The 21,716-nt window shown below is 35.8% G+C and overlaps 5 protein-coding genes and 1 non-coding gene across 13 annotated transcripts; 3 read left to right on the top strand and 3 right to left on the bottom strand.

Annotated features, from left to right (window-relative positions):
* Positions 1–308: 308 nt before the first annotated feature.
* On the bottom strand, positions 309–5,682 carry LOC130987582 (AP2/ERF and B3 domain-containing transcription factor At1g51120-like). 6 transcript variants are annotated; one of them, XM_057911169.1, is made up of 5 exons: positions 5,249–5,675; positions 4,668–4,715; positions 4,168–4,275; positions 3,985–4,026; positions 309–1,418 (listed from the first exon to the last, which is right to left on the bottom strand). In XM_057911169.1, exon 5 carries the CDS (start codon positions 1,413–1,415, stop codon positions 438–440), a length of 978 nt encoding a protein of 325 aa, XP_057767152.1. In that variant the 5' UTR covers positions 1,416–1,418; positions 3,985–4,026; positions 4,168–4,275; positions 4,668–4,715; positions 5,249–5,675; the 3' UTR covers positions 309–437. The 6 variants fall into 6 exon arrangements, with proteins under 6 accessions (XP_057767152.1, XP_057767150.1, XP_057767151.1 ...); XM_057911167.1 differs by having other exon boundaries at positions 5,013–5,646; XM_057911168.1 differs by having other exon boundaries at positions 5,145–5,646.
* A 2,995-nt stretch (positions 5,683–8,677) lies between these two features.
* LOC130987581 (bHLH transcription factor RHL1-like) lies at positions 8,678–12,288 on the bottom strand. Its single transcript, XM_057911162.1, has 7 exons — positions 11,636–12,288; positions 11,454–11,546; positions 11,138–11,260; positions 10,912–10,977; positions 10,254–10,319; positions 10,017–10,085; positions 8,678–9,055 (listed from the first exon to the last, which is right to left on the bottom strand). The coding sequence occupies exons 1-7, from the start codon at positions 11,981–11,983 to the stop codon at positions 8,885–8,887; spliced, it is 936 nt and encodes a 311-aa protein (XP_057767145.1). The 5' UTR covers positions 11,984–12,288; the 3' UTR covers positions 8,678–8,884.
* A 292-nt stretch (positions 12,289–12,580) lies between these two features.
* On the top strand, positions 12,581–15,288 carry LOC130987580 (mediator of RNA polymerase II transcription subunit 22a-like). Of its 2 annotated transcripts, XM_057911160.1 has the most exons (4): positions 12,581–12,957; positions 13,130–13,323; positions 14,346–14,411; positions 14,751–15,288. In XM_057911160.1, exons 2-4 carry the CDS (start codon positions 13,156–13,158, stop codon positions 14,988–14,990), a joined length of 474 nt encoding a protein of 157 aa, XP_057767143.1. In that variant the 5' UTR covers positions 12,581–12,957; positions 13,130–13,155; the 3' UTR covers positions 14,991–15,288. The 2 variants fall into 2 exon arrangements, with proteins under 2 accessions (XP_057767143.1, XP_057767144.1); XM_057911161.1 differs by lacking the exon at positions 14,346–14,411 and having other exon boundaries at positions 12,668–12,957.
* Positions 12,711–12,813, top strand: LOC130991092 (U6 spliceosomal RNA). Its single transcript, XR_009091055.1, has one exon. It is a non-coding gene; the product is annotated as a U6 spliceosomal RNA (small nuclear RNA).
* Positions 15,289–15,306: 18 nt separating the features above from the next.
* On the bottom strand, positions 15,307–18,604 carry LOC130987578 (uncharacterized). Of its 2 annotated transcripts, XM_057911159.1 has the most exons (8): positions 18,325–18,604; positions 17,871–17,959; positions 17,094–17,157; positions 16,524–16,601; positions 16,238–16,314; positions 16,085–16,151; positions 15,897–16,004; positions 15,307–15,591 (listed from the first exon to the last, which is right to left on the bottom strand). In XM_057911159.1, exons 1-8 carry the CDS (start codon positions 18,394–18,396, stop codon positions 15,562–15,564), a joined length of 585 nt encoding a protein of 194 aa, XP_057767142.1. In that variant the 5' UTR covers positions 18,397–18,604; the 3' UTR covers positions 15,307–15,561. The 2 variants fall into 2 exon arrangements, with proteins under 2 accessions (XP_057767142.1, XP_057767141.1); XM_057911158.1 differs by having other exon boundaries at positions 15,307–16,004; positions 18,325–18,578.
* Positions 18,605–18,844: 240 nt separating this feature from the next.
* LOC130987577 (ABC transporter I family member 1) lies at positions 18,845–21,154 on the top strand. The gene is made up of 2 exons (XM_057911157.1): positions 18,845–19,037; positions 20,086–21,154. The coding sequence occupies exon 2, from the start codon at positions 20,139–20,141 to the stop codon at positions 20,826–20,828; it is 690 nt and encodes a 229-aa protein (XP_057767140.1). The 5' UTR covers positions 18,845–19,037; positions 20,086–20,138; the 3' UTR covers positions 20,829–21,154.
* The last annotated feature ends 562 nt before the right edge of the window (positions 21,155–21,716 follow it).

Below are 21,716 nucleotides of genomic sequence, written 5' to 3'. Positions count from 1 at the left end.
TCAAATTAATATATGCGAAATGATTATTTTATAGTATCAGAATATTATTTTGCTGAGATTCTTGCGATTGAAATAAAATTATTTTGAGTATCAAGAGGGACAGAATTAATTAATTTCTAAGAGTTTTGTATTTGCTGAGTTTCTTATGTTATATTGGGCAAGTTATGAGCTTCCTAATTTTGTCAACTTTTTGAGTTAATTTCCTTCAACTTGAATGAAAAAAAACATATACTAATCTTAGAGTTTTAAGCCTTTCTGCCAATTTAAAACATATAGTAGTATAAAACGACTATACCAGGCCACCAATATTTTCTTACTACAGAGATAAAACATTGATTTTTATAATTTATAAAACTTAATTCAAATCTACATAATTCGTGCATCAATTAGAAAAAGTAAGAATATAAAAGGCAACTTAACCAACTCTTGGCTGCCAATTACACAATTCTGACGCCAAACAGTTTAAGGCCTTTACACGATGGAGAAGCCACATTTTCCTTCACTTCTACACTCTCACGATCCATTCTCTCAATCTCATCTTCTGGCTTCATCTTCGTCTTCGACGCCTCGTCGACGGGCCCGCCCCGGCCCCCGTTAATGTCGTCGTACGCTACATCTAGTATACAAAATTTCTGACCACTGGATTCATAAGAGGAGAAAATAACCCTATCCTTTGATCTCAACCCTTTCTCCTTCGCAAACCTGTTCCAGCCCCTAGTGAACACAAAGCTTTGGCTGCTCTTCCAATAACAGTATCGAAAGTTCCACGACCGCATCGAGCGGTCGAAGAACAACAGCTCGATATCATCGACGCTGCCTCCCCCTTTCCCTCCCGTGGCGTGAGAGATTCTAGGGAAGTACTTGACAGCAAACTTCTTGGGGATGACGAGCCGGTTGAGCTTGCTCACGTCGCTAGGCGTGAGCTCCTTCTCGAAGAGGAGCCTCAGCCTCGTGGCCGGTGCGTCGTGCAAGGCCGTCACGCGGGGGCCGTGCCGGTCTTGATCCCTCGTGTAGTCGGAGAATTTGGAGGCGTACGAGCCGTCTTTGATCATGGTGAGCACCGTTTCCGTGCTGAACTGTTCCTGGAAGCTCGGCTCGCGGACCGTGGCGTCGGTCCACGGGAAGTTCCGACTCGTGAGGCCGTTGCGGAGCTTCATCGCAGCACTGTCGTACGCCATTGCTGCATCCTTCTCCGATTTGAAAGTCCCGAGCCAAATGCGCTGGTGGTTGGCGTATATCTGCGCGCCCCAGTGGCCGTTTGGTTGGGACACCACGCCTTTGAATCTCGACGCGGGGGCCCCGGCCCCCGCGGTGCTCGTTTGATGCCTTGTGGGAATCTGGTGATGACTGCTGCTGCTGGAATCAGAAATTTCACCCCACAGGTTTTTCGTAGCACCACTTGCTTCTTCCATCATAATCTATTCAATTAATCAAGCATTACTTTAAACTTGATGAAAGAATCAATGAGATGATAACATAAAAGGCAGAGAGTCAATCAATCCAACACAATTTTTCTTCATAGATTAAAAATTAAAACAAAAACAAAAAAGAATTTGTGCATTGTAACAATCATAGATCTTTAGAAAAAATAGAGCAATCAATTGTGGGAAGGGAAACAAATTTCCAAACAAAATTAAAAGATTTCCAAACAAGAGAAGAGCAGTGGTAGAAATCATCGAAGCTCGAGAAAACTTATGTGAACTAACAACCCAAATTAGATGATTACATGTGACAGATGTATGGAAGCAGAAAATGAGAAATCAAAATGCAGCATAGAGAATTTATTATTCCATCATTTTGTTATGTTGATGAAATGAAAGAAAAAGAAATCAGCCATATCCACTAGAGTTATATATCCTTATTAGATTTAAAGTAGAGCAAAGATGATGAGGACTTCCCACTAAACCAAACCCAAATCGTGTCTGATCGCGAACTGGTCTGAATATCGATGAAGGGAAATATTTCGTCAATCTAACATGTATGCCGACTAGGTCTCTTGTAACATAGAAACGAGATGACTTGTAGAGCAAGGTCTCAGTGGACCGTTGAGCGTCTCCTAATAAATACTAAACGAATATGGATGCATCCAAAGCTTTGCATTGAATGGTTTTCAAATTCAAACTTCGTCCGGAGAGGATAGACGAATAAGGGAAGATACTACAACGGATTCGGCTTCAACACAACGGACAATTATTTGCACATTCAATTCAGGCTCTATGCAGTTCAAAGTTACATATGGAAACACAAGATGCTAGAGAATGCTTTATTTTTCCCAAGCACGAAATTTTTCGAGAATCGTTACTTCCAACAAAAACAATGAAACCACACCGCTCGTAACAATTCCCATAAACTCCAGTCCCCCGCCCCACCCTACCCTATCTCCGCAGTGGCGGAGCCAGGATTTTGCATTCGGGGGTGCGTCAAATAATTACATATTGACATAATCATAAACATATAAAATTAATACTTAATAATAAAAGTAGTACATTCCATAACATTTTTCACTTTTAAAGTTCTATACTTCAAAATACAAAAGAAAATTACATAATTATCTATTTTTTTTAGGAGTCTTCGTTTGTTGAAAGCCATTGACAACCTCATCACTAGAAACTTGTAGAAACACATCTTTAATTTTCAATTATGGTGACCAAAAAATCATTCAAAAAATGATCTATAATTTACAAATTATAATTAAAACTGAACAACAATTTGCATGCAATCAATCAAATTACCAATTCACAAATCCACCGCATAAATCCATTGAGCAAATTAAAGACACACGCTTAGTTCAACCCCACAACAAAATAGATATCCCAGTTAACCAAGAAACACATACACATAGTGTCAAAAACACCCATTACCAATATTGTATATATATACTAATTTTTTTTGACATTTTTTTGGGGGTGCAACTGTACCCCCTTGTTCTCATGTAGATCCGCCAGTGTATCTCCGTGAGGAACAAAAGAAAGTCAAAATAAAAGATAGCAAAGACTCGACGGCATCTGCCCAAGAACTACAACAACAATAGCATATCCACCTTATAAAAATAATACTCGAATCTTCTCCTAGATGAAGCTATATATATCAAATGATAAGATAAAGCCACGAGTTAGGACCATGTAATACCTTCTAACAATAGGTCATGGAAAGAAAAGGAAAATTATATATATCCTCAAACTTAAGTGAGTGCAGCGAGGTACATTACCGAGTTACACAGTTCATGTAATTGTTACATACTCAATTATTCAATTAATATACATTTTTTTGCACACATAATATAGATTGGATTTTGAAGGTAATGCATATAGATGAAAATGGATAGCTTCTGGATTAATGAGAAGAAAAAGAATTCTACTATTTGATCGGAGAGAATGGAAATCGTTCTTAAAAATTTATTTCAGAAAACTATGCCAAACTTACAAGAACAAATATTTTGAATACGAAATCGTAGGAAACTAAGAACAAAGGATTTGCAATAGTTATATTTTGGCTTCTAAGTAATGAACTCAGTATCCAAATATCCAATTCATTATGTAATCTTTTTTTTTGTAAAAAAAAAGTTATTCTTGAAATAAGGGAACTTATCTAGCAACAAAAATTTAAAATGGATTAATGCATCACAATAGTCTATCAGAAATTCAATATATCCCTTAATAAGAACATTATCCATCAGCAATTTCTCTAAACCACAATTCAACCTATCACGTAGATCTCTTTATACAACAATTAAACACTTAATTTCTACAACAATCATAATTATATTCCAAATCTATCGTGAAACAACATTCATTAAGATTAAACTACCAGAATCATAAAGCCACAAGATAGTTTCATTAACACACCAAAAGTAGATTTAATTTCACAAAACGAAGCAATTAACTTTCAAGCGTTTCTTTATCATCAGCATCACCTTGCTTCCAAATAAAGTCTGAATTTTTTTGGTGAAAAAATAGTAATAAAATTAAGATGAAAGAAGAATACCTGAGAAATCAAGTTTCAGCCTCCAGCAACAAGTAGCAAGTGCTGTCCAAGAAATTGATTGCAAGAAAGTAAGTTAAAAAAATTATTCAACACAGAAATAACCAAATATACGAGAGGGGATTCTTGCAGAAAGGAAACAAAATAAATCAACAGAATATAATAAAAAGATTCAATTTTCCAAACCTGTATATGGAAAATTTTCATTCTTGATGCAACCCATAATTCTATGCGTATCAGCTCCACCAAGGAAATAAAAATCTTTCCTTTTTCTGAGTTGCATCCACAGCCTCACTGGAAAAGGGAAGTTGCCATAACCAAATTCAAGAGAGAGAAACAAACCCATTAGGTTGGATAACGAACAAATCACATAAAATATGCTAATGCAATCAGAAATTCCATATCTCCTGTAGAGGCAAAGATACAAAGAATCAAATTTTTGTAAATCTAATAGCGACAAAAAACCCAGATTTTTGCTATCGAGAATTATTGAAAAATTGAAAATTTGGGAGGAATACTTGTGTCGTTGCAGGAGGGGAAGAATCATATGATAAATATGAGAAAAAAAAAAAAATCGTTGCTGTTATTTTATTGAGGGAAATGGATGAGGCTCTAAAGAAAGAAACCCACAAATATTCATAAAATTAAAAAATATTCCGTTAAATCAGAACAGTAGCCAGGCGTACCTTACCAAATCTTCGTCTCCAACAATAACAACATCAAAAGTCACGCCTCTGCGCAAAATATTTAAGAAATAAACAATAAATACTAAATCATTTCAAGAAATAATACATTGAATGGAGGTATAAATGGGTTCCATCAAGATTCAAGCTTTTTTCCCTAAAAAATAAGAAAAAAGAAAAAAAATCAAGCTTTTATTTTCCTTTTGTGATCTAAGATACAACTAGCTAGACATAAGATTAAATTTTCTTCCTCATAAAAATTACAAAAAAATGTCAGAAAGATAATTTGATGAAACAATATACCCAAAAAACAATATGCCAAAAAGATAATTTGAAGAAACAGTATACATTAATTAGATGGAGCTAGCTAAGAGGGCTTCATGAAGATTCAAACTTTAATTTTAATTTTGTGATCCAACATATATATAGCTAGATAAAATGGAATGGAGCTAGGGATAATTTGAAGAAACAATTTCCTACACGAGATGGAGCTTAGAGGGTTTCAAGATTCAAACTTTTAGATTCAATTCGCTATCAAAGATATAACTCCATAAAATGAAATTTTCTTCCACTCAAAAAAATACCAAAAAAAGCAAAACTTGTGAGGAATTTTGACGTAGATGGTGCAGTGATGAATTAGTAATGATGGGAAAGGTTGGAGCAGAGAGATAGAGATGACAGAGAGAGAAGTGAGCACACGTATATACAAATATATAGCGATTTATACAATTGCCTGCGTGTGCTCACTCTCTTCTGTCACTCTGCAATCAATCTCCCTCTCCTTCTCCTCACTAAACACAGCTGCACCACCACACACACTGCACATTCTTCTTGGGCTATGGTTTTAGATCTGAGAAACCATTTGGAAAAAGTAATGTTTGGAAACAATTATTATTAGGGTTTTCTGGGGCGTTGGTTTTTTTTAGTCAACAATCACACACAATGTACTTTCCACTTTTCATTTTCAACAAAGTAATCTTGCACATTTACGGCTCTCACCTCTCTCTCTCTCTCTCTCTCTGCATGCTTTGCGCAGTTACGATATTTATGGTAGTCTCAGTTACTTAATGCCCAGCTAGCCCAGTTCAACTTGGAGCCACACGATATATACGTGTCTATGTGTGTGAGGGAGAAAGAGGGAGAGATAGAGAATGATGGCATGTGACTTTGCATCTCCACCACTAATTAATTACTCCCTTACTTCCACGGATCTTGACACGTTTGATTTCGGTACGAGAATTAAAAAATTGTAAATTAGTGTTTTAAGTGTGTAATTAATAAAGTATAAAAGTGATAAAGTATAAGAGAGAATGTAATAAAGGTGATAAAGTATGAGAGAGAATGTAATAATTATTACTCCCTCCGTCCATCAAAAGTGGATCACTTTAGCTGGATACGGATTTAATAAAATTGGTGATAATTTTGATGTAGTGGAGAAAGGGTCCTACCGTTTTATGAGATGTGTGGTTGAAATTGAATTTGAGGTGATTTTTTTGTAAATAAAGAGTGTTTGTAAGGATAAAATATTAAAGTTGATGGTGAAACCATTTCTATAAAAGGAAAGTGGTATACTCCTTGCGGACGCCCGATATAATAAAAGTGGTCCATTTTTAGCGGACGGAGGGAATACTTTATTTGAAAATATGTCAAAATTTGTGGGACGACTCAAAAAAAAAAGTATCAAAATTCGTGGGATGGAGAGTACTTGAATTTTTGTGGAGTGTTCAACTTTGTTGCATATAGATGATTCTAGGTTTCACATAATTAGACAACCCCCACAATGTGAGATTGGTTTCTCCCGAAAATGGGCTTTTATTCTGAAAGATTAACTTTGATTAATAAAATAATAAAATTAATTTTTTATTTATTTTAATTTATTAAAATTTTAAGATATTCAAGATTCTTGGATTAATTATTTTTATTATTTAAATTAATTTTATTTGATTCTTATTCCATTAAAAGAGTGAAATTGAAAAAATCCTACTCTTGAAAATTGAAATAATTAATCATGCAAATTAACGCTGCTTTATAAAATTAATATTATATGTGAGGATTACTATTTTAACTACATATCTATATATATATATAGGGTGCGGTTATAATGAGAACCACACTTATCGTGAGAACATAAGAACCATTAAAATCAATGCATCTACTATATAAATTAATGCATTCGCTATTAAATTTAATGCATCCGAAAATAATAAATTTTTTGCTCCCTCCAAGATTCGAACCCAAGATCTGCATTCATCCACCAAGATGATGCATCCACCGTAGATCTTGATGATCGAATGGTTTAAAATGGTTCTCTATTCTAATTTTATTTAGTGGTTCTTATTTGAACTTCTCCCTATATATATATGTTGCTTTGATTAGATAATTATAAATTTGTCTATGAGCCACACTTCAATTTAATTAACCGCATCATGTTGTCCCACCATGTATCTTGACTTCAATGTGAGCCATATATAAGTGCAGATATTTTAAATTAAGTTTGGGAGATGTTTTACGTGATGATTAATTATGATTGAATAATATGTGAAATCTTGGTTAATTCATGAGAAATCAATCATTCATAGTCTGATTAAATGATAGGCAATACAATTTCTTAGCTACCATATATTGTATTGCATGTTTAGTGATAGAATGGATAGATAAATATAATTTAAGTTAATTTATTATTTATTTTGATAGATTGATTAATTTTAAATCTAATTCATTCTTCAAATACTCAATCTTATATGTTATCAATCTATTCTTTCACCTAATGGTGCATTCTCTTTGGTTGTAAATTAACATAAAAAAATGAGGGTTAGATAAAATTTCACTATTTCAATTCTTTCTTTATTTTCGCTTATTTCATATAAAATAGAATCTGACCCTCACTCACTCCGGAGAAATAATATTATCACACAAAAAATAGAGGGATAATATTATTTCTTATTTGTAGTGAAAAGTAGGAACGAGTAAAAAGTCAAATTCTATTTCGTAGGAAATAAGAAAAAAGAAAGGAAGAATTTAAATGGTGAAATTTTGTTTATTTATCATTTTTCTCATGATAAATTTACAACTAAAGAGAACGCACTCTTAAAATAAACACATTAATATATTGAAATTAAGCACGACTTTTCAAATATATATTTTACTATCATAGAAAATTCTTGTTGCCGCTGTGGAGACTTGCAAAACTTAAGAAACATAGCGCATCCATAGCAACCTATGCAGATGGGATTTTGTTTTGTTCAATTATTTAATTATTAATTAATTAGTTAGAACTTGTAACAACAAAATAATACATATATACATAGTAGTAAAATTAGAACTACGTGTAATCACACTTTGTTAAAACCTAGAAGAACTTGAAATAGTTTAAACAAACTCTTGGATGGGCCAGCCCAATAAGATTCCGGTCCAATTAATAGAGTTTTTCTTTTCCTTTTTCTCCTAGAATGGAAATATTTACTAATAAAGTTTTTTTGTAGGGTTATATTTACTACTAACAAGGTTAATGAACACAGTCTAGGACTTTGGATTTATTTTAAAAAATTATATTAATTTATTTTTAATATTCGTTGCGTATAAAGCAGAAATAAAATCAAAGAAAAAGGTTAAATGGATTTAAGGATTTGATTTCGTTCTACTACGGTCAGATAAAAATGCGAGTTAACATGGATTTATTATCCAAATGATAAAAAAAATAAAATAAAAGAGATTTTGTAAAAAAGAAAAAGATTGATAGATACATAGATAATGAAAAAATATTTTGAGATATCGTAGATTTTGAGTAATCTTATTCATAGCCCCTATTTTACTTATTATATTCCCTCATCTATAATAATAATAATAATGTTCAATCTATCAAGATTAATTTGAACAATTATTAGTATTAAATACAAAGTTTTTCTTAGACAGACCATTTTCCAAATTCAATGGGCTTTGGAATAGATGTTTATATTCTGTGGGCCGGCACCATGAAATGGCCCATTAAGTCCTCTAAAACTAGAGGCCCTCTATAGTCCAAGTGGGATATATATATTTCGAAGATAATTAAATTAATACAGTTTAAACGTGAAGTGCATGTGATTGTATTATGAAATTTGGTGATATTACTCAGTAGTTGCGATGTTTGATGAAGTTAGGCTTCAAAAAGGGAATAGTAATAAAAAAATGTGCAGGAAATGAAGTGCATGAAAGTAGCATATTTGAAGGAGCAGAGATGGTTAAGTAGAGGTTTGGGTGGAGGAGGAGGAGATGGAGGTGGCCAGAGAAATAGGCATCAGGCAAAGACCCTTCCCCTGAAGATATTGCATCGCCGAACCCATGTCTTCTTCCAGAAGCTTCGCCACCTTCTGTTCCGCCGTCGCCATTCCTTCCTTCTCTCCCTTCTTCCCCTGCACCATGCCAAATTAAACAACTCATATTTCTCTTTACAATGCTGTTTTCCATAACAAGTTGATGGAAGTAGTAATCTCTATGATTTTTTTTTAGATTCCTTGTGACGATGAAGCACAGTCTGTTGGTAAGACGCTTCCCCTCCAACCAATAGGTCGGGGGTTCGAGTCACCCTAGGAGCTAGAGTGTGAGTGGGTTTTTTCCTTTCTTTGGTTGTAACAAATTTTTTAAAAAAATAGCAGTAGTAATTTAATTTTCAAGATAAAAACTTTGTTTCATTGGATCAGATTTGCCACTCAATAATAAAGGTATGAGAATATGAGAAGGTATCTGAAAAGTGGCACGCGTGCTACCTTTATGGTTTTGTTGTTTTCTGGGTGGAGATGCTCAAAATTTAAATTAATTCTAATACGCACAACAACCACTCGTGGGGTTGGGTTGCTTATGTTTGGTTTCTTTTAAAATAGGAGCAGTATATTTTTTCCCCTAAAAAAATAGGAGTATATTCTACGAAGTTTTATCATAATTTACAACAAAAAGAGTGGAAAATTTCAACAAATTTTACTATTTGCTCAACCAATCATCAAGCGTAAGGATTATATATATATGTTATATATCTGCTTTTCCTGTAATGCTTTCCACGACTTCTTTCAAAAGATTACAACTTCTAGCCTAAGACACGCAACTTCTTTTCTTGTCATAATTATTATTATAATCTAATAATAATAATGCAATTTCCCGAGCCTTGCTGAACTTGTAGCATACTTCGTCATCTAAATATTCTCTAGGTTAAGACCATTACCTAATCCTCAGTTGTACAATCACTTTTAATATTTTGCAAACTATTTCATGTTTATCTTAAATTCGTATCTTATTAATGTTGCAGCTACCACAACAATATACGATGGAGAAATAAATAAATAAATGTATTTTACGTTAAAAAAAAATTTAGTATATTACCTGAGAGGATGCATCACCAAGTAGTGGGGCGACAGCTGCAGCTCCGCCTAATCTGCTCGTGCTCAGTACCTATGCACAATAAGTAATTTGTTAAATACAAATAAACTAAATAAATTTACACCACTCACTCTAATAAATACTATCTAAATCTACAGATCTTTTTTATTAAATCTCGAAATAAAAAAATACTACTACCATTTTATCAAAAGAAAAATTTAGAGAGAAAGAGAGAGATACTTTGACTTGGAGCCGTAGGAATTTGACATAGTCGATGATTTCATCCAACATTGAGGCTTTGTCTGTCTGTCAACAATAATGCAACACAAATTAATACTAATAAAGCTTACTCTTTCAGTATCCCAAAGATTATCATCTCATAAATTATTCAAAAACAATTCTACTCAATATTCCAAAAAATTACTATCATCCAATTAATAATTCCATCTCCCCACATCCCGAGGCTTATTAAATCATAAGCCCCATCATTATTAAAGTGGTTAGTTTTTAACAACTCTCCGTGACTCAGCATCAGCTGATAATGATTTTCTCTGCCAAACACTTTCCCCAGCCGACACGTGCCACATGTGACACTCCTTTGATTTCTATGCTAATGATTCACAAAACAGCACGTGCCGCTGGATTAAGCGGATTAAGTGAGAGGGTTTATGTGAATAAAAAAGGAGCTCTTGTTTAAAAGCTGTCAGCTTATCACTCCCCACACGAAGTTTCTTCAAAAAATTTATTGGAAAAAGAAAAAAAAAACTTTTACGTTTATATTTTGTATTTTATTTCATGGTATATATTCTCACTGTATCATAATATTCAAATGGAAATCGAAAATAGAGTCGTGGAATTCAAAGAAAAAGAAAAGTAGAATTTGTGTTGAAAGTATTACCCTGTTAGCATTAGGTACAAGCTCCTGTAAAGCCTTCATTCTCTCCGCAATTCGCTCCCTCCTCAACTGCCCACATATTATTTTCACCAGAAAGCAGAAAAAATCAAAACCAGATATTCGCTCAACAAATAACAGAATGCATTTAAAAAATAATAATCACCATTATCAATATTTTTTTAATATAATAATGATAATATTTTTTTGAAAAAGTACAACAACCACTCACCCTTTCAGCAATACTGTGAGGGTCGGTGGCCTGCCCTCGCCTGGCCCTCACCCGCTGCCGAGGTTGTCCAGCCGCCGACGGCTGGCTCGCCGCCGCAGACGCCGAGACTCCAAAACTATCAGTCTGTAATTATCCAACGTGCGTTAGCAATTTAGCATATATTACAGCTAGCTATCGTCATTTTTTCTTTTTCTCTTTTTTTTCTTTTTTTAAATTAGGGGAGGAAATTAGGATGAAATTGGATAAGATTAGTGGTCTACTTTTGCATAAGGATTGTGAAAAGGAGACTACAATAGGAAATTATACTAGGATAAACCTGAGAGTGAGGGAAATGCTGATCCTGATTTGTTGTTTGACCTAGGGAACCCGTGAAGCCATTGAATAGAGCTTTAATGGATGCATCATTTTCCTGCATTAATTAATAATTAATTAATTAACATCATTTGTGTCAATAACGCGCGTACCTCTTAAATAATTTAGAAAAAACCGAAAGCCGACCGCGATAGCAGGCTTGAAGGAGGGGCCGTCGACGACGTCGTCGCGATCGTCTCGGGGGAGGGGGAAGAAGCCGGGGTCGGCTTCCGTCGGAGAGCGGAGATCGTTCGCGGCGGCGAGGCTGCGGGAGAGCAGCAGCTGATGCTGCTGGAGCAGCATGGCTCTAGCGCTGCTGATCTGATGCTGCTGGTCGTCGCCGCCCCAAGGGAAGGCGGAGGCCGGGGAAGTGGTGGATAGCATTTGGTGGAGGAACTCGTCGTGCGACGACGGCGGATCGAATTGTGAGTGATCGTGAATTTCATGGAGCGACGACATTTGGTGCTGGTTCATGAGTGAGTTTAGATTGTTCATGGCTCCGAAATGTGAGTGGGGATTGCGGTTTGGGAAGACTGATGAGAGAGAGAGAGAGAGGATTAGAAGTAGAAGTCAGCGAGGGAGCAGAGTATCATGTTTGGGGTTCGGGAATTTCGGAATGTTTTGTTTTGCGCAAAAAATGAGCTCTCGATCTCGACCCGACCAAAAATGGCCCGAATCTGGAATCGGGCTGGGCCACCTTTTTAGATCCGTAACGCTGAAGGCCCGATTATAAATTATTATTGGCCTTTGTAGTATATATCAATTATTCATTATTTTTATATATATAATTCAGCCATTTCAACTTTTACCTTTACGATTCATGAAGAAAATCGTTACGTTGAACATAAGAAATATACAAATATCTAATGAAGTTCTTGAAGACTTGTTCCATTCTTCTGAAATGGTTTTAGAGAGAAGCAAATAATTGTAATCGATAAAAGAAAATTTTACATGATCACTCTTGTGTAGCTAAAAATACTTATTAAGGGATCGATCCAATTAATTATATTTCTAAATGGCCATAGGCAGTAAAGCCTCAATAATTAAGCTATCGAATTAATATAAGTTAAATTTGAAATTGGGCCAAGAGTTGCCTTTGAGCCTCAGTGCCCAGCACACGCACAGAGCCCAAAATCAGTTGCATAAACTTTACTATTATCCCACATCGAATTTCGACAAGTTCTTGTAGCAATATAATAACACGATGCAGCTATCAGCTATTGTCCCTTCGGGGACATCCGATAAAATTGGAACGATACAGAGAAGATTAGCATGGCCCCTGCGCAAGGATGACACGCATAAATCGAGAAATGGTCCAAATTTTTTTTTAATTCATTTTTTTTGCGATTTTGGTATATGGCTTCCCTAAGCTCGAAATCTGCACAAAAATCTCGAATTACTGGAAGGAAGAAAGGATCACAGCAGTGGCAGCAATTCAGCATTTTCCCCTAAATTTCAAAACCAAAACGGTAATTCCTCACTCCAGTTTCTTGTGTGAGGATTAAAGAATACCTAATTGTTCAAACTACTTTGAGTTTCGTATGTTGTGCTTTTATGGGATTTGATGCTGTGTTGAACTAATACTCGACTATCGAATCGTGAATCTATCCAATTTTGTGATTTCTGGGTTGAAATGTACAGATTAATTGGGTACTTAGCTGCTCGAAATGAACAAAGGAGGAGGGGGGATGGGAAGTGGAGCTGGCGGCGCTGCTGGGCCGACTACTGCTGCCGCAGCTGCAGCGGCGCAGAAGCAGAAAACCCTTCTGCAAAGGGTGGATACGGACGTTGGAGGTCTCGTCGATAATTTTGGATTCCTGGTTAATGTAGCTCGGGTATGCTCGTCTCCTCTCTATTCATGGATATGTGTGTTTTTTGTATGCTTTTTCTTTGTTGAAGGAAAATCAGTAGATATTATTGTTGAAACTTCGAATTCAGAAATAATTTGTCTCCTATATTTATCTTTCTAAGCTTTTGCAGCTGAATGCATCCTATTTCCCTTTGTAGAGAGTCCAGGATCAGTTCATTAGTAAAAGATTGAGCAGAAATTAGCTCTAAAGCATTTTGAGAATCAGATAAACAGTATTGGAGATTGACTGGTGTATCACTACAGAACTAATTGTTGTTATTATTGCTCTTATTGTTATTGTGGTGTTGGAGATTTTGTGTCGGTATACATGAACATGAGCATATCAACTGATGCACCGTATAGATATTTGGATAAACAATATGGTAATTTACTGGTGTATCGTTGTTGCATTTCAATGTGTTGTAGATTCTTGAGGGCTTGGGTTCTTACACCGCTTAATGTTTTCTTCTAGATTTAGAAGCCAATTTTTGTAAGAAATAAAGATGAAACTAATACTCCTTACCAATATAGATAACCAATTTACTATGGAGTGTCTTCCATATGGTAAGCTGCAAAATGGATTGATGGAGTCGGTAGATCTTCGGATGCACATATGTAGTTTATGATGCATCACTTTTTAGTTTTTTTTATGTCTCTCTTCAGGAGAAAATTCGTGTTGTGTGGTGATTACTCTTAAAGCAGTGAATAGACAATATTGACTTGTGTCTGGAAAAATTTTGGGAAAAATTAGACTCCCACCCTGGAAAAGAAAAACATTTGAGGTTTTAGGAACCTCTATTCTGGTTGAGGAAAATGAAAATACGGTTTTGGAACTATTGTGAAGTTCCTTACATACACTTTAAAAAGAAGGTTTATGCAGACTACCTCCATAAGTTTTTTTGGTTGTATCTTGGCATCCCCTTGCGTAAGAAGTACATTTGATGTTTGAGTACCACATAATTAGCTTTCGTGATGAATGTACATGTGATGAGAATACATGCATTTCAGGTTAATGATCCGCCAGTTCGAAACTCCCAAGAATCTTTCATGATGGAAATGCGTGCTGCCAGAATGGTGTGTTGTAATACTTCATTTTAATGTCCCCAGTGTTATACATTTCTTCCTTGCAACGTTGTTCTACTTATACACGAGAGCATGGTAAGAGCACCAGGATAGTTAGTAAAATGAAAATTTTGAATCCATGCTATAATGGTACAGTGATATGTAGCCAAGAGCCAAAACCTAAACGAACAAGATGATGTTCCTTGTTCTAGGCATTTATATGCATCAAATGTGTCTAATTTGGTCCGTTGAGTATATTTATTCGGTCATTTTTCAATTCTTCCACCTAATTACTTGCACGTTAGTATCAATTTTCCTTGCCCTTTACTTTCTCTTCCTTGTTTATATCAGGTTCAAGCCGCAGACTCACTGCTCAAGCTGGTGTCGGAGCTGAAACAGACGGCAGTTTTCTCTGGGTTCGCGTCTCTTAATGATCACGTAGACCAAAGAACGGAGGAGTTCAATAAACTGACGGAGGATACAAATGGCATATTGAGTAGAATCGGAGAAGAGACAGCTGCTAGCCTGAAGGAGCTCGAGCAGCATTACTATTCTTCGACGCTTAGAACCAGCATCTCTCCTCAACCTTAAAACAAGATAGCTCTGCTTTGCTTTGTTCAGACAAACATGGTACTGCGCTGCGTTCTGACATCAGAAATGCCACCATGATCGAAATTTGGTCTGTGTTCGAATACTATGATTTTTTGCCTTTTCACAGCATTTGGTAATTTGGTATTTAGTTCAATAGTTAGACCTATAAGCAGTTAAGTATGGTACCAAAAGTTTGGTGCAAGTAAAGTGCAAGGATTTATAAGTGCAAAGGTTTAAATTATTATGTATCGATTCAAATATTCATATACGATTGTTTGTTTGAATTCTCATTCAAAAATACCCTTCTTCTCGATTCTTTAAAAACAGATAATATCACTTTCTATTAATACATTGAAGAAGCAGGACTGAATATACAACCCAAGGAACTAACAGATTAGATAATCAATCGACAATCATCTGAACATTATGCTGTAATACAACTAAAACTTATGAATTACTTCGTCTTAAGATGAAAAAATATGTTTTTGAAGTGTCAAAAGATTTGAGTGTGCCCGGTAATTTCTTCAACCACAGCGTTCGGAGAATTGATTCGAGAAATCACAGCTTCGCGTCAACCTAATGTCGCCTCCCTTCGTAGTACCTTCATTAAAGCAAGAATGGTACTTAGATTTCATCAACAAAGGAGGCTTTCGAGCAAGAACATTAACTTCTTTTAGACTTCAAAGTTGTGAGAGTATCATGGCAGGGTTACAACTAGCAGCTATCACACGATTTGAAAAGGATCGTGCAAGCTAGGACTTACAAGACGACCAGAAGCTAACGTTTGCAATTACAACAAAGCAGCGGCAATCACCTCCATACTCGTGATCAAGTACTATTCAGACAACCATTCCTTCAAGGCAAGTAACAATGCACACTATATCCTGAACATAGTTTAGGAAATACCTCTTCAGCAAATTTAATCAAAATAGTTGTCCTAGGTCGATGTTGTCCATCAACAGGTACAAAGTGCGCGGTTACAACGGCTGGAAAACCTGCATTATCCAAGACTCCCTTCAAGATGGGGAGAAACCATCTATGAGAGATTTGGCAACAAAATATCATTTAAAAGCACTATATAATGTAGTAAATACCTTCACTATTCCAGCAACAAAAGCTCCACAGTTGAAGGCCCCCATATCTTTGGGTATAGAAATAAATCTAAAATGTCAAAACACAAAGTCAGCAGGGAATTGCAATAAATCTAACCAAAAAAAAAGAAGAAGTAGAACTCAATCAAGCAAAACCTGTTGACCAAAAGTTCTTTCTCACTGATCATGTACTCATCTTCATGTTCAGTGCCTTTTTCTAGAGAGTCAGCCACCTGAACATATTATAATAAAAAATTGAACCTGTTATGAGCTTGAACTTTACAATTCTGTTCATAGGATCACAAAACTCCAATCTGGACCTTATCGTTAGTCGTCCCAAGTTAATGGCTTCTTATATCTTATAGACGAGAATGAAATAAATGGAAGAAATCAGAAGGACTAAAGTGTAACTGTGCAAGTAGTGTAAGTTGCGTAACCAAACCTTTCCAAACAAGACCTTCCAAACTGTACTGTGTATGAAGGATAAAATACCCAACAGGCGTGTCTCTCTTCTGTTACCCTACAGCATCAAAATGTAATAAAACCTTAGCAATTGTCTTTTACCATCTTCTGAAACAACAAACGGAAAACTCGGCATTATTTCCATATACTGCAATAATATTCAATACGCATGACAATGTGTAGGTCTAGCAACGAATGAAATCATGACTAGTCAAAAAGTAAAGGGAAAAAATTCATCTATTTATTAAAAACTTTATAGTTAATTTACTTTCCCGATACATCTCTTGTACTTGGGCTTGAGAGATGTCCTCCACAGAAATCTTACAATCCAAATGAAATGGCATGTATAACAAGAAAAGAGACCAGAACACATAACATTGTGGAAAAGTAATATCATTTCGAGAACTCGGAGCGGAGTAACTAATACTAAAACAAAGCACTAGTCATAATGCATAATACTGCGAAACAAACATACAAATGTATGCTTTATATAGCAAAGATAGATAAATGAGAAGTCATGCAGGTTTACAGTAACAAAAAAGTTCCCCACCTTCTCCCTGTGGCAAAGAAGTTCCAGAACCCTGGCTCCCACAGCAATACCAGCATCCTCTAACCTGAGATAGAAGGAAGTTATCGAGTTTCCGCCTATACAAATACTTCATGTTTAAGCATGTACAGGTTGCTCCTGATACAATGCAATAAGTTCAGCACATACTGCAGCTAAGACATGTGCCAATTCCTCCGATCAAAGTCAAACCTACAAATAATCCTCAAATTGCAATTGTCGACAAAAAGAAACCCGACTTTCATTTCTAAATACCCCCTATGTAGGAAAATTCCAACTGAGAACTTTTTCAAGTGAATCACGCCTATATCATTCATGATATAATGTCCAAATTTATATTTAAGATGACAACAAAATTGATCACATACTGCAGTTAACAAATATATGCATTCCTCTGATCAAGTCATGCCTATTTGTACTTCTATAAACCTCCATTTAAGAATATTCCACCTGAGAATTTCTTCTAGCACACCACAACTCCCACAACAAAAATAACAAGTATGGTTCAAGTACCTCTCTCCTTATATCCAATCAATCGATTACTCAAAATATAAACAAACTACTTAATAATAATAATCCTAATGTGGAATATCACACTCTCAAAACAATAATCTAAAGTACCACCAAATCCATCAAAAAAATATTTATCTCTATAATCACATATCACAATCCATTGATACTAGTCTACTATGCATGCTAGCAAACGAGTCTACATCGATAATGTAACATTGCACCAACAAAAGACTAGTGAATGGCAATCACCGTCGTTCCAATTCAGCTATGTTGTCGACTTGTGTCTGGTTGTACTGAACAAGCTCGGAAAACAAGAACGCAAATGCACTCAAACTAACCTGCAGGAATACCCTTAGTTCAAAATCTCCTCCACGCTATTCAGTCTAAAAACTGAACAATTTCTCAGAATATGATCGAAATTTAACCACTGCACGATGCCATTTCCTTAAATACATCAATCCCCAATCTAATTTCCTCAATAAGATCAACACAACTGATTTTTGAAAATATAAATCAAACCTATTTCCAGCTTTCTAACACAATCGAAGGAAAGTACACAAAAATCGTGATTTTTACCATCGACACTTCAGGTAATGAAACATTTACCTCTATTTTGGAAAAAAAAGGGATCTTGTGAAAATAAACCTTAACGGCTAAACGGAGGTGCAGAAAATTTGAATGAAGATCTGAATTTTAGAGATACCTCTTGCTTTCCTTTGCCAATTGGCCTATCCAGCACGTTCGCATATTGCTTCATCTTCCCAACACTTATCATCTCTCTCTCTCTCTCTCTCTCTGATGCACAGTGAATAGTAGACTCACACTCTGCTTCAGCTGCAACACTCTTCTTTCTACTCTCCTATTACCAGCGGATAATCAAGTTCGCATCATCTATAGATCCACCCAAAATATTAAAACATAATCTTATTTTAAAATGTATACTAATATTTACTAATCTACCCAAGTTTTTAGGTATAATGAATAGTTTGTTAAATACGACATGAATTTTGCCATTTAAAAAAAATCATAAATTGTCCTATATTTGAAAATTCGTAGCCATTTTTTGAATTTTCAATTATATCATTACATATAAAAATTGAATAATGCCAAGTATTCTTTTAAAAAAATTTGAATATATATATATATATATATATATATATATATATATAAATTCTACTAATATAATTAAATTTAAAATTATTAAAATAAACAAAAAATTATAAAACTCCTAATAAGTTCCTAAATCTAAAACTCACGCACGCACACAGCACCTGCACGGCGTTCAGCCCCTGCCCCACGCCACCCCCAGCCCCACTCGCCGCTCGCTCGCTAGCAGCGGCTCCAGACGTCGCCGTCGCCGCCGCCGCACCACCGTCTCCGTCCAACAACAGCCAACCAGCACCAGCAGCTCAGCAGGTAACATCTTAAACTATTTAAATTTTAATTCTATTTCTTTGATTTGTGAGGCTTTTTAATTTTGCTCAAAGCTATTTAAATGATTCATTTGCAAGGTATAAACGATTTGATTGCATCAATTTGTGGTTGTATAGTTCAATTTCTAGCTTTGAATTGTTCAATTTCTCGATTTGGATTGTTCAATTTATGGTTGAGCTTGAGCTGTGATTTTTTCTTCCATGTCTGTAAGCTATGGTTTGTTACTTGAGCTTGAGTTGTGGTTTTTTATTCAGTTTGTGGTTAAGCTAGAGCATTTCATTTGAATTTGTATTGTTGGATTGTTGGTGTAACCGAGTAAAGAAGAGTATATGTGAATCTTGAGCATTTACATTTGAATTTGTATTGTTGGAATGTTGGTGTAACTGTGTAAGAAGAGTATATGTGAATCTTGAGAATTTACACTCAAATTTGTATTGTTGGAATGTTGGTTAATTTTGTATTGTTCGAAGGTTTAGGGTTTAGGGTTCGAATGTTGCTTGAGCTTGAGTTGTGGTTTATTGCTTGGAATGTATGTATGAGGTGAGAGCTTAGAAACTATTCAAGGCATGAGCAGAAATATTGAATTATTGATTAGCATCATGAATTCATGATTCCTTTTTAGGCAATTCTGATCTCTAGGATCCTTTTACAATATCCGTTGCGTTTATTGAATTTTTATGCATCTATGATAAGAAAGATAAAGAATTACAATTGATGATGAAGTTTCTTATAACTACACCAATTCTAAGCTTTAGAAATGCCTCACCCTTGTTACTTAAAAAGTCCTAAAACACTAGAATCAGTAAAAGCTTGTATATATACATAGACTCCCACTACTACTGTTTTCTAGATGGGAAATTGAAGAACGTAGATAGTTTAGATGGTTGGATGTCACAACAGAAAAGTTTAGATGGAAAAATGTCTTATCCCCTAAACTATTTATGAAAAGAAATTATGAATCTATCATCTATTTCACATGTTTCTTACTTTTAGTGTCAATAGGTAATTGTTTGGTGGTTTTACTTGGCAGGTACCTTTAGATAGTCCCAGTGGCTTATCCAAAACAAACTCTATATATCCTCAATGCTAGTGCGGAAACCTCCTGTTCCTCGGCTTGTCCTTGACAATGTCTCTTGCATGAGAAATGCACAGCAGATTCTCCGCCATGTCAATGCCACGCTTCATGATGGATCAGCTCTTGTTCTATCAGGTACCAACGGCTCGGGCAAAACCACTTTGCTGCGTATGTTAGCAGGCTTCAACAAACCAACTGCTGGTCAGGTACTGTGGAATGGCCACGACATCACTAACTCAGGCGTTTTCCATCAGTACAAGCTTCAGCTAAACTGGCTCGCACTCAAAGATGCTATCAAGGATAAATTCACAGTCCTCGACAATGTGTTATGGTTCGAACTTCTCGAAGGAAAGGAAGGGAATTCAGTGCCTGCCCTAGAGCTTATGGGGCTGGGGAAACTAGTTAAAGAAAAAGCAAGAATGCTCTCCATGGGTCAGCGGAAGAGGTTGCAACTTGCGAGGCTATTAGCCATGGACAGGCCGATTTGGTTGCTTGATGAGCCCTCCGTGGCGCTGGATGGTGAAGGCGTGAAGTTGCTCGAGTATATCATCCATGGGCATAGAAAGAAAGGGGGGATTGTCATTTGCGCCACGCATCTTCCTATTGCAATGGAGGATGCCATGGTTTTGAGGCTACCACCAAGGTTCCCCAGAAGAATGACTTTAGTCGACATGCTCGATCGCGGGGGACCTGATTGAAACTTGCAATAGGTATGGAATTTGTTTGTTTTAGTTGCATGCTTATATTCCCATCTCACTACAAAGGGTGTTGTAGTGTAGAGTAGTAAGTTGAATTGATGAGCTTAGTTTTATTAGTTGGTGAGTTGGGATCTCTCTTATAGTAGACATATTTCAGGTCACCCTTATTGGTCAAGTTTTTGCACTGCAAATTATTTAGATTGACATTTTTTAACATAAGTTATAGGATGATCATATCCATACATGAACGATGAAGCAGCCTGGGTTTTCTTCCCTGAAATTTTGTTATATTTAATCAGATATATGTTCTTAGATTTGAATGTATATATTCCTGAGTTTGAACATTTGATTTCACATTAAGTAACACTTACACAGATATTTGGGTTAGTTCTCGCATAGAAATGCAACATTTAACTAAATTTGCAAATTTCACATGATTTTAAAAATATTTTAATTGTAATATTACTCTTTATTTATTTTACAATATATCCAGCTCACCAATCTTTTTTGATAAATTTACAATATTAGATAAAGAAATTAAATGGCCGCACCACATGGGACTTGAACCCAAGACCTTTGGCCTTAGGCATTAACCCCTTATCGCTTAGCCAACACACGCACACAAATCTTGCATTCCAGCTCACCAATCTTGCATTCCCCTACTATTGCTTGACGCTCAATACACTATTGCTTAACACTCGAGCACCGCATGTCGAGCATTGCAAAATTGAGAGAGGGAGAGCATGGTGTTGTTACAAGGTACAACGCGATGGCGCAACGAAGCTCGATGACGCTGCAGTGGCGAGGTGCTGAGGCGGTGGCGCGGCGCAACGCGACGTTGAGGAGGGGAGGTGGCGTCTGGGGAAAAGGAGAGAGACGTGGTTTTAG

The sequence above is a fragment of the Salvia miltiorrhiza genome, chromosome 6 (genome assembly GCF_028751815.1).
Source record: "Salvia miltiorrhiza cultivar Shanhuang (shh) chromosome 6, IMPLAD_Smil_shh, whole genome shotgun sequence".
Lineage (NCBI taxonomy): Eukaryota > Viridiplantae > Streptophyta > Magnoliopsida > Lamiales > Lamiaceae > Salvia > Salvia miltiorrhiza.
Note: the sequence above shows the minus strand (reverse complement) of the source record. Positions and strands in the feature narration are given on the sequence as shown.

Bases quoted from the DNA above. Each gene is read 5' to 3' on its own strand.
- LOC130987577 (XM_057911157.1), top strand. From the start codon at position 20,139: ATGCTAGTGCGGAAACCTCCTGTTCCTCGGCTTGTCCTTGACAATGTC.
- LOC130987578 (XM_057911158.1), bottom strand. From the start codon at position 18,396: ATGATAAGTGTTGGGAAGATGAAGCAATATGCGAACGTGCTGGATAGG. The intron at 16,315-16,523 runs GTTTGGTTACGC...TAATATGTTCAG, and splicing joins GGAAGGTCTTGTTTGGAAAG to GTGGCTGACTCTCTAGAAAA. The intron at 16,152-16,237 runs GTTTTGCTTGAT...TTGACATTTTAG, and splicing joins AAAGAACTTTTGGTCAACAG to ATTTATTTCTATACCCAAAG.
- LOC130987582 (XM_057911166.1), bottom strand. From the start codon at position 1,415: ATGATGGAAGAAGCAAGTGGTGCTACGAAAAACCTGTGGGGTGAAATT.
- LOC130987581 (XM_057911162.1), bottom strand. From the start codon at position 11,983: ATGAACAATCTAAACTCACTCATGAACCAGCACCAAATGTCGTCGCTC. The intron at 11,261-11,453 runs GTTTATCCTAGT...GGATAATTACAG, and splicing joins AGCATTTCCCTCACTCTCAG to ACTGATAGTTTTGGAGTCTC. The intron at 10,320-10,911 runs GTAATACTTTCA...TATTGTTGACAG, and splicing joins TTGTACCTAATGCTAACAGG to ACAGACAAAGCCTCAATGTT.
- LOC130987580 (XM_057911160.1), top strand. From the start codon at position 13,156: ATGAACAAAGGAGGAGGGGGGATGGGAAGTGGAGCTGGCGGCGCTGCT. The intron at 13,324-14,345 runs GTATGCTCGTCT...CATGCATTTCAG, and splicing joins TCCTGGTTAATGTAGCTCGG to GTTAATGATCCGCCAGTTCG. The intron at 14,412-14,750 runs GTGTGTTGTAAT...TGTTTATATCAG, and splicing joins AAATGCGTGCTGCCAGAATG to GTTCAAGCCGCAGACTCACT.